An 11628-nucleotide genomic window follows, 5' to 3' on the forward strand; every position below is an offset into this window, starting at 1 on the left:
TATATATATATACACACACATGTACGTATGTTTGTAAATGTTGCTAGGTTATAAATTTTGGTCAGTACAACTCTTTAATATGCTGCTAGAATTACAATAATGTAACAATAGAAATTAGTTTTTAATTTTAATTTTTTTAGAAATTTTTACAACCCCATTAATTATCTCAGCCATACGGAAATAGTATAATAATCTGCTTCCTCTCCGTACCTGACCAACTGGGCCAAAGAAAGATAACCATATAGCTAGTCCAGACAAAATCTAACACAAGAAAAAGTTGACGTATAGAAAAATGAGCTCATTCAATTCAATGAAATAGTTGCGGTATTGAAAATCAAAATAACCATTATATAATAGTCTGGATTTACCAAATTAATGAACAAATAACATCACATAAATTGCAAGATACATGCAGCACTCTTTTTTTTTTTCTTCTTCTAATCAACCTGAGAGATAACCACAACAGCAACTCGATCACTTGGTATAATATTGGTAATTAAATAGATAATAGAAGAAAAGAAAAATAGAGAGAAATCTAATTAATTAAGGGTACGTGTTAATTAGCTGATTTTGCAACATGATCAGTTCGATGGATATCATTCTCTACTTCACCTTCTGTTGTAGTGGCCGACATATAACTCAACACCAGAGAGTTTTCATCGGAAGCAACCGCTTGAAATTGGTGCTTGCAAGCGTGGCAGGTGATTTGAAGAATGGTGGAAGTGACTTGTTTGATTGCGTGGTCTTTCAGAGCCTGAGCTTTGTCTAATTCAGCCTGCGCTTGTTGCCTGATTCTCTTTGCATTTGCAAACTCTTGTTCTGCAATATCAATCTGCCGCTTTGCTTGCAGTCTAGCCTCTTCAGCATACGCCTTCTCCGCCATGGCTAGCCGCAGCTGCTCGCGGGCTTCTTCTTTAAGCCTCGACGTGATATTGTTATTGCTCTCCTTTGGGGAGTTAATAATTCTGTTTGTGTTTGATTCATTTTTCTTTCCAAATTCACACGACCCAATGGAGAGCTGGAGATGGGTGGAGTGATTGCAATCTCTTTTGGGAGAAACCGAGGCGGCGGCTGCTGCGGCGGCGGCTGCATCAATGGAATTCGATGTGGTTGAGAGCTGAAGCTCAAGATTGTGGTAGTTTGTTGTAGTATTCTTGGATGGCAAGGCAGTAGGTTGTGTTAGCTTTGGCATTAGTAAACCAGGATGATGATGCCAAGGAGCTGTGCTGAAATTTGTCTCGCTTGATGGGCTTGGGCTTGATGCCGTTCGAGACAAGCACGCCGGCTGAAGTGGTTGTGATTCCGGCCGGAGACGCCCCATGCTACAAGCATCCTGGTGCTCGATGAAACTTTCCACCCTAAAAGGCACAAAAAGAGATATTGAAATACATTGGTTTATTATAAAGGGATTTCTATGATTCTAGTACTCCACGAAGCAGCAAAAGAAAAGCATTGGAACTACTAAAAAGATGGATATTAAATTAACACAAAGGAATGAATATATATATATATATATATAGATCAAGTGATCATTAGCATATACTACAGAAAAATAAACAAAAGTAGAAAAATATGCATAAATGGATCGTGGGATATACTTGAAATGGGAGGATATGTGATTTATATGAATTTAATATGGTACAGAATTAACCAAGTTATTGATTTAAGATATTGTTGCTGATGATCAGCTAGAAAAGAAAAGAAAACAAAACAAAAAAAAAAAAGAAAGAAGAAAGACACGAAGGAGAGACTGTTTTGGGTGTTGGCCTGCCTAGCTAGAGGATTCGAAACCAACTGCTCTACGACCAACGGAAACTGATCTTCGGGAAATGTGTTCAACTGTCAAAAACAGTTGTTAAAAATTGGATTAAGGTTCCATCAGTCAAAGCCAAAATCTTTTGTTTTTTTTTTGGTTTTTCCCTGTTTGAGTCAAAACCCAAGTTTAACAAAAGGGATCCAGAATAGATAGCTAGTTGAATTCATGATCATCATATAATATATATATAGAGAGAGAGATAAAAATTAAAACCCAGAAAGCGATCGAAAATGAAATAGAGATCGATTTGATGAGTTTGTTAATGAAATAAACCTCGAGAAAACACGGCCACAATCACAAGAGTGGCCTCTTGTGCCGCAGGTTTTGAGATGGGCTTTGTAATCGGATTGAACAGCATAACCCTTGGAGCATTTCTCACAGACCCATTGCTTGTGATTGCTATGCTTCCTCCTGAAATGCTTCTTTATCCCAACAAGATCACCCAGCGCGTGGCATGGATCGTGGTGCAAGCAGCTCGGCTCCGGGCAGACGAAAACCCGCTTCTTCACCACCGGATTCTCCCTCTTCAGCAATTTCCACGGCACCTTGTGCCTCCTCCGATGCATCTGAAGGTTCTGGTCTCTCTGAAACCCCTGGTTGCAGATCTCGCACACATAACGATCCGACTCCAATAACGTTTTCGGCGACAGAGAAACCACCTCTGCATCGGGATCTGCACCCACCCAACAACAGTTTACTCCCCTCCCTGAAATTAATTTTCCTTCCCTTACCACAACATCACATGAATATGAATATATTGAATATACCTGGAGTTCCTGCTGGGCGTCTTTTCCTCTTGTTGTTGTTGTTGTTGTTGCTACCGTTTTCTAAGCAAGAAAAAGGCTCAGAAGAAGAAGAAGGGAGTAGTGAGGAGGAAGAAGAGTTAGTGCCTAACATGGGTGAATTTTGCTCACTTTCCGCTTGTGTGATTATATCTTGTATAATATAAGCCTAAGAAGGAAAGCAATCCCTCCCACACTTTCTAAATAAAGGTTAATAATAAGGAGAGAGATGTGGGGCAGAGAGAAGATACAGCTACAACCCTTGCCTAGGACATAGAGGAAGAAAAAAAGCTCTCTTCTTTCTTCCTTTCGGTTACCCTCATCAGCTTTCTTTTCTTTTCTAACTTAGCTTTTAAAACTTTCAGCTTTTTCTATTTCTATCATCACCTTTCTCTCTCTCTTTGCTTTCATCTATCTTCCACAGGTATTCTTGTAGATCATCATCCTTATTGAACTTGTTCCTCAGAGAGAGAGAGAGAGAAAGAGAGAGAGAGAGAGATTGACCCAATCACGATGCTTGAAACTTGATCCCACAAGCAGCCATGGGCTCCAGAAGAACATCCCCACAAGGAAACAAAAGCAGTCTCATAATTCATCGCACAGTAAAATTTTTTGCTTTGCATGCAAAAAAAATACAGGCCAAGCTCCAAGGGTACACGTAAGCTCCCTATTCTTGTCAGTCTCCCACACCACCGTTTGAGAATCTCTCTTGGCCAAAAAGATCTTCTGAACAGCGAGGGAGGAGGCTATTCATTTACCAAACTGCCCCCTCACTAATATATGTAGTTATTTGCAATCTCATTAATTAATTTTGAAGCAGCCTTTGTAAAGTAGACACTGTCGATGTAAAGTCACCCTCAAGGGTATACTAGTCAATGGAGTCATAATTCCCTGTGCAAAAGATGCTTACTTTTTTGGTAAACTGGGTGCATCAGCATAGCAATAAACTTTTCATTTTCATATTTTTTTTTTTTTCTAAAAAAAAAAAATTTGACTGTGGGTGGGGAAGATAGCTTACCAGCAAGTTACACTAGCAGGATTGTCTTTTCAAGTTACAGTAGAATTGAAATTTCCTGAAATTAGAACGATTCGGGCAATCTAAGAGAGGGCGATTGCACTTGACTCGAGCAGTTTGAAGTGCGGGGCTCACATGCTCAAGACAAATGGATCTCACAATCTATTTTTCTTAGAGTACCTTTATTTGAGTGAAATTCGGACAATTTAATTTTGAAGGATTCTCGTGTGGTGCACTTTAACGATATTCTGAACACATAAATATAATCAGAAAAACAAAAAATTAAAATTCAGGCAGTTTAATTTTAGAGAATTATCTTATGGCGGAGTTTACCATGTTATACACACACATAAACATGCTAAGAAAAACGACATTAATTTGCATGTATATTTGATACATTCTCTTATTTTATTTATACCTTTTTTTTTTTTTTTCTTTTTAATTGAAAGGGGGAAAATGTTACAAGGGAGGATCTTTTCCACTCTTAATCCGGATGGATGATCATATGAGAATGCTTCCGAACACTAGGTGAGAATCTGCACTTTATTTATACCTCTTGTATATACAATATTTGATCTTGAATTAAAATTGAAAACTATAATAAATATATGTGAGATTAACTACGTACCCAATTGACAAATGTGAATAAAATGAAAATATAGTAATATTCATATAAAGAAATGCTAAATGCTATAATTATATCCAACATTTATCTGCCAATAAAATTGACCTGATACTTGTAATTAACTCTTGAATTAAACATTGTTAAATGAAAAAAAAAAAAAAGAAATCAATATTATTGAATAATTGTAAGATAAATAAATAATAATGACAATTACAAGATGCACAAACGGTATACATTGTTTGCTCAAGGGCAACGCCCAAAAATGAAAAAAAAAAAAAAAAAAAAAAAAAAAAAAAAAAAGTTTTATTTTATTTATTTTTTATTTTTAAGAGATAAGAGGACTCCACCAAAATGGCTCCCACAAACATCAATAAAGCCTAATTTTAATCAAAAATCACTTTCAACCTAAAAGTAAAAAACCAATTAAGATTCTTAGAGCACATGTTCATCGTGAATACTTTGAAATGTTTCGTTTTCAGTTTTCACCATGAAATAATATATGTGTGGTTACCAACAAATGTCAGAAATCATGTTTATTGGAAGATGAAATGGAGATGGATTTATTTGGGAGAACTCAAGAAAATAACATTTTTTTTTTTTTTTTAAATAGTTTTCTTTTGTTCAACCATAAGCATTTCTATGAGGTTGGGGCACAAATTCACATTTTTGTGTTCTCCAATGAATGATAGACACTTCAGTTTAGTATAACTTAAGAAAATAAAACAAATATACTAGATCACATCCATATATGTGGAGAAGTGTTAGAGAGACAAAGAGAAGGAACCAGAATTCATTTCAAACTAGCATGTCAAGAATTTTAAACAATAGAGAAGTGTTGTTCAAAAAAAATTTTTTTTTCATTTTAAAATTTTTGCCATGTCAATTTGAAAAAAAATTCTGACTCATTCTCTTTGGCTCTCTAGCATTTCTCATATATGTGAGGTGAGATTTTTAAAATTCTAGTACATTTGGTATATTTGTTTTATTTTCTTAAGTTGTAATAAGCTGAGATGTCAATATCTTATTGGAAGGCATAAAATGATGGGTTTGTGCCATAACCTCACAGAAGTTATTCTCTTTAAAAACTGACCTTACACTATTGAACTGGTTCTTATCAATACTGTTGGGAATTGGGCCACTAGTTATAAGCCCACAAGCAATCGGAATCCATCATTAGCATTCGCTAACGCAAGACCCAAATAATTGATCGGGGCCAGATATCCTGTTCTAGCATTAATGGTTTGCTATGAATCGAGGATCAGACTCAATTGTCCATCCCGATCGCTACACCAAATCTACTCGTCAATGCAATTTTCAAGATTATATTGTTGACTGATTAGACCTTCAGAAGAGAAGCTATAAATGAACCATAACTCAAATTCGACGATATCAAAGTACGATCACAGCGCACCTATCAGTCCACAATGCACGGACACGACCGATGTCTTTTCAACTCCATAAAGCAAGGAGCACAGACACCATAACCAATTGCATTCAACGTAGCACTCGGCCTTGCTAGAACCGCCCCCTAATCTTAGGATCCAAGGGGTGTGGGGATTAGTTACCATGATTGCATTCAACGTTCGGACTCTATAAAAACCATACTATACCTAGGTATGCGGGATCTTTTGACCTTTCTTACTCTTAACACAAGAGCATTTTAAACTAAGTAATTATCCATCTTTGAAGTGATAATTGACTTAGGCATCAGAGTTATTCCCCATCAGCTTACTCCAACAAGCATTTTTGCTTCAATTCTATCTCTTTTGCAAGAGTGTATATATATTCTTACAAACGGAAACTGTCCGAACAATTACATTCAAGTTGAGTTAAGTTAAGTTAGGTTTATTAATTAAGGTGCAAGCCCTTCCCAAATTCTACATTGTCCCTCCGAAGATTAGATCATTCATAAGGCTTGAATCCATTAGAGGTTCTGAAATTAAGACATCATATATAACAACAAACAATGTCCTTATTGTGCACATGATATTAAAAGAAAATAACTGTTGGATCGACTCTATTTTATTTTATTTTTTTTTTCCAATTAACTAAGAATTTTTTGAAAAAACTCAATAAAGTACAATCTCACAGCCACAAACGCAAGGTAACGTTTAAAGTTGGTGATTTGGTTTGGGTTGGACTCACACGTGATCATTTTCTTGTAGGAGAGTTTAACAAGCTACAAGAATGGAAGATTGGGCCATGCGAGATTCAATTGAAGATAAATGACAATACATACCAGCTACGTATTCCAAGTCATTTGAAGACATCTAACATGTTTAACGTGAAGCATTGACTCCCTATTTTGTTGATGTTGACAGAGATGACTTGAATTCGATGGTGAATTCTTTTCAACCCAGGGAGGCTGATGCTTGAGAATCAACAACTGATTTATTAGATACCGAATTAATGACATTCATTGATAGAGAAGATCAACACAAAAATGACAAGAATCGGGCATAAGATTTTAGAGCTATTCTCTAATTTTTTTGGAACGACTAGGGTCTTTCTCTTATCTAATCGTTATTTTCTCTTTTCCTGAATTCTCTTTTCAATCTTTCATTCTTAATTTTTGCTACTGTCATACTCTGACTGAACATTCCTAATTTTGTTCGGCGTCATAGAACAATCTCTGGAGTCTTGACATTCTAAAAGCTTCACTTTTTGAAATAATTTGAATTAACCCAACTGAACTAAATAGAGCTAGCTACCACTATTGGAGCATAGCCACCCATGTTTCAACATTACCACTTTTTTCCTCAACTCCAAGTTTTTGGCAACTAGACTACCTTCTTAATTTCTTGGAAAGGCAAGTATAATTTTATGCAACTTTATATCATGAAATCGAAAAGAGAGAGATTAAGAGAGTTGAGACACATATTTATATGGTTCGGCAATGTGCCTACTTCTATAGAGAGTACGACTGTATTTTGCTATTAATGATTCAGGATAACAACATATATATATATAGAAGAATCATAATTGTACGGACGTATTTTGAAAATTTCCAAAATACCCAAAGCCAACCACTGATGTTCTAATATATATATATATATATATATAGAAAAATCATAATTGTACGGACGTATTTTGAAAATTTCCAAAATACTCAAAGCCAACTACTGATGTTCTAATATAAGCCACTAGTTCTGACTCGCTCATTTTAAAAATATTTCAATTTAATAGATTGAATTGAAAGAAAAATTTATCCCTCCTAGCTTTGAAGCCTTGATAAACAGGTGGCCACACACCCGCCCCAAGTTTGGATATTTTTTTGTGGGCGTCTCACTCTCCTAGCTAGGCTCTAGCTAGTTTTTCCCGTTGTGCTTTCAAGTGGGTATTTGAAATTCAAGTCGCAAAAAGCATGAAGTAATTTTAGTCAGAGATATTTTATTGTGACTTTCTGTGTACGTGGCTTTTCATCGCCCATAACATCATTCTCTGATGGATGTTCAATCTAGCTAGCTAGTGGCGTAGCAAGAAGATTATAACTTCTGATGGACCGAGTCCATGATGCATGGCTGCAACACCCTATCATTACACCTACGAAGAAAACAGGAAACTCCGGCCGACACCGAAAATATGGCCTCCTGTTCGGTGGCTGCCGGGTTCAAAAAGACGTGGGACCCCTGTTATCATACCCTACCATAATTTTCACCACCCTTATTAACTATATTTGGATCAATTAAGATGAAAGCTAACAGGCCCCATATATATGATAATTATAATTATAATTATAATTATATATAGGAAAGATGATTAAAAGAATCTCTCGTGTTTGGAGTGATGGAGAGGGAGAAAGAAAGAGATCTTGGTTGAGAGTTTTTGCACGTAGTTAGGCTGATTAAATTAGTAAAATATAGAAGATCGATGTAGTTTTAGGTTTAAACAAAGTATGATTAGATTCGGGATCGACAAACACTTGGGAAGATGATTGCAAAGGACATTCTCTTCAAATGCAGCATGTGTTTGAGAATCCGGCTCCCATCATCCCCCCATTCTCTTGCTCATATTAAACAAATATACCAACTTATTCTATATATACTAATTATTTTATTTCTTTTTTGTTTTGTTTTGCAAACATTATATATATTCTATATATATATATATATATATATATCTAACTGTAGAAAGTGCGCAGACCTCTCATTGTCTCTCTTTTTAAACATCTTTGCCTCCGTACCCTTTTTAGGTAAGAGTAATGGTTGAGAAGGTGGAAAAAAGTGGCTTTATCAAGTTACTTAATAAATGCTTTAGAACTCAGCAAAAAATAAATGCTTTTTAAGGAAATTAAATTAACTATTTGTACTCTTGACATAAGAGTCGAGCTACCATGCACTTGGAATCACGAAGTAATTCAATTGTGTGGGCTAAGATGAAGTTTTGGATTTCATTTGATTTATTTTGAAAAAAAAATAAAATTAAAAAGATTTTTTTTTTTTTTTTGACAAAAAATATTCAACCCTAAAAGCACATACAATTTCCATAAAATAAAAAATAAATATTAACTCTTGGTTTGAAGGTAGCTAGGGGGGTAATTAGTACCCGCAACTCACTTAATATGCTTACTGTTTTTCGAAATTTGGAAGTCATCATTGACGGTTCAAAGTAAAAGAGCATCCGTAAAAAATCAACATGTAATTTTTTTTTTTTTTTTTTTTTTTTGGAGAAATATCACTTTTAACTCTCTTGAACTTTTATTATTTTTGTAATTACCTCTCAAAGTTCAAAAATCAAAACTTAGTGTATCAAACTTTCAATTTTTTTCAATGTCATCATTCCAATAGGTTTTTCTGTAAAATTTTAATGGATGGTCAAAAATACCAAAATACCCTCCATTTTTTTGAAAAAAAAAAAGAAAAAAAATTGCAAAGATTCAGGCGTTGGTCAGAATTTAATGAAATTTGCAAAAAATACTCATGCTTGAATCTTTGCAATTTTTTAATTTTATTTTGATAAAAAAAGGTGGAACCTAATGAATATATGACATTACAAAAAATTAGAAGTTCAATATACTTAATTGAAAGTTTTTAAACTTTAGAGGGTAATAGCAAAACTTTTAGGGAGGGTTAAGTAAAGTTTACCTAAGAACTTTATATACAATTGACATATTATATGTAATGCATGTTATACCATCAACTATACGTGATAGGATTGAAAGACCAACAAACTTTATGGATTTTGTATCATCATTGTACACTAGTCTGATCGATCATGATACAATTGAAGGATCGATCAAACTCTATGGATTTTGTATCATCCTACTAGTTTGATTGATTGTGATATGATCGAAGATCAATCGAACTCTATAGATTTTGTGTCATTTTTGTGCACTAGTCCGACCAATTGTGATACAATTGAAGGATTTATAAATTGTGTATCATCCTTGTGTACTAGTCTGATCGATCTTAAAAAATCTAAGGATTGATCAAACACTTTGAATTTTGTATCATCATGATGCGCTAGTACAATCAAACGAAGGATTAGTCGTTGTTCGATCAAATGATCAATTGAACTGTTTGAATTTTATATCATCTTGATGTACTAGTTCGATCAATCATGGTACGATCGTTTGATCGGTCGAACTCTTTGGATTTTGTATCATCCTAGTGCACTAGTTGGACCAATCATGCCATGATCAAAGGATGGGTCAAGTTCTTTGAATTTTGTATCCTCCCAATGCACTAGCTAGTCCGATCAATCATGTTTGGATTTTATACATCTTGCATATAGCACTTAGATCATAGTTAGGACTGCGTTGAGAAATTTAAAAAATTCTTTTAGTACATAAAAAGTAAAAACTTTTAAAACACTTATTTGACTTTTTTATTCTAAAAATGGTTAAAATGCATTCTTGAAAAAAACTTAAAAATAAAGTTTTTTTTTTTCTTAAAAAACCTTTATATATATATATATATATAACCATGACCCCGGTCTACTCTAATATCAATATATTAGCAATGAGTATTTTGTCATCACTAATAAATGTATATAAATTTTGATTAAAAAAAAAAAAAAAAAAAGGGTATATAAATATATTTGCAACAACAATTTGTCGTGGGAAGAACCTTGGGCGTTGGGGAAGCTACATGGGTACGTGTGACCGCTTTGTAATTTTCACAACTTCCCATTGTTCTCTATTTTTCTCGTGTGCTCCATTGCTTTCTCCTGTCATTACAAAATTATTAGCAACGACATGTTTGTTTGTTTTTGTTTTGTTTTTTTTTTTCTATTCATATGAGGGAAAACTGGGGAAAGTGAAGAACAAATAAAAAAACATAAATTACAAATGAGAGTTTTTGTCACTCCTAATTCTAAGAGATGACATATTTGTTTAAGTGCTTAGGTCATCACTGATAACATTTTTTGATGAGACAACCGCGAAAAAATTTAGCGACAATTGTGTCATTGTTGATAGTATCAGTGACAAGTCATAATTGGTAAAATGCATGATTAAGAGTGCATGGTTAACAACTCGTTGTTAATTAATTAAATTAACAAGTCATTTTTTTACTTTAATTATTTTATCAATTATGTGAAAAGGTTTGGTATCCCTAGCAATTGTCTTTTCTTTTAGGGGAAACTTCACTAAGGACCCCCAAACTTTTACCCGTTTTGAAATACCTTCCCTGAACTTTAAAATCTCTCAATTTAGTCCCCTGAACTTTCAATTGCTCTCAATTTGGACCCTTCCATTAATTTTAGCCGTTAAAAATTCAAAAAAAGACCAAAATATCCCTGATTTTTGTTTTTTAAAAATAATAAAATGTTTTAGAAGTTGAAATTTTATACAAAAGTCAGGGGTATAAACGTCATGTGACGTTTAAAATCTAACAGAGGAGTCCAAATTGAAAGCAATTGAAAGTTCAGGGGACTAAATTGAGAGATTTTGAAGTTCATGGAGGGTATTTCAAAACGGGTAGAAGTTTGGGGGTCCTTAATAAAATTTCCCCTTTATTTTATCTTGTTACCCACCACAAGTTGTATTCCTTTTACCGTAGTGTCTATTATATACATTAAAATGATACAAATTTGATCATTTAATGTCAATTTCTTATTGGGTATTATCCTTCTTTATTGTAAGGGGAAACTTCACTAAAGATCCCCAAACTTCCATCCGTTTTGAAATACCCCCTGAATTTCAAAATCTCTCAATTTAGTCTCCTGAACTTTCAATTGCTTTCAATTTGGACCTATCCGTCAGATTTTAAACCTCACATGACGTTTATACTCTTGACTTTTGTATAAAATTCCAACTTCTAAAACGTTTTTTATTTAAAAAAAAAAAAAAAAACAAAAATCGGGGATATTTTGGTCTTTTTGGAATTTTTAACGGCTAAAATTAACGGAAGGATCCAAATTGAGAGCAATTGAAAGTTCAGGGGACTAA

The 11628-nt window shown here is 34.1% G+C and overlaps 1 protein-coding gene across 1 annotated transcript; it reads right to left on the bottom strand.

Annotated features, from left to right (window-relative positions):
* Positions 1-327: 327 nt before the first annotated feature.
* LOC132185642 (zinc finger protein SHOOT GRAVITROPISM 5-like) lies at positions 328-3281 on the bottom strand. The gene is made up of 3 exons (XM_059599404.1): positions 2584-3281; positions 2090-2489; positions 328-1358 (listed from the first exon to the last, which is right to left on the bottom strand). Exons 1-3 carry the CDS (start codon positions 2711-2713, stop codon positions 557-559), a joined length of 1332 nt encoding a protein of 443 aa, XP_059455387.1. The 5' UTR covers positions 2714-3281; the 3' UTR covers positions 328-556.
* Positions 3282-11628: the final 8347 nt, after the last annotated feature.

The sequence above is a fragment of the Corylus avellana genome, chromosome ca6, assembly GCF_901000735.1.
Source record: "Corylus avellana chromosome ca6, CavTom2PMs-1.0".
NCBI lineage: Eukaryota > Viridiplantae > Streptophyta > Magnoliopsida > Fagales > Betulaceae > Corylus > Corylus avellana.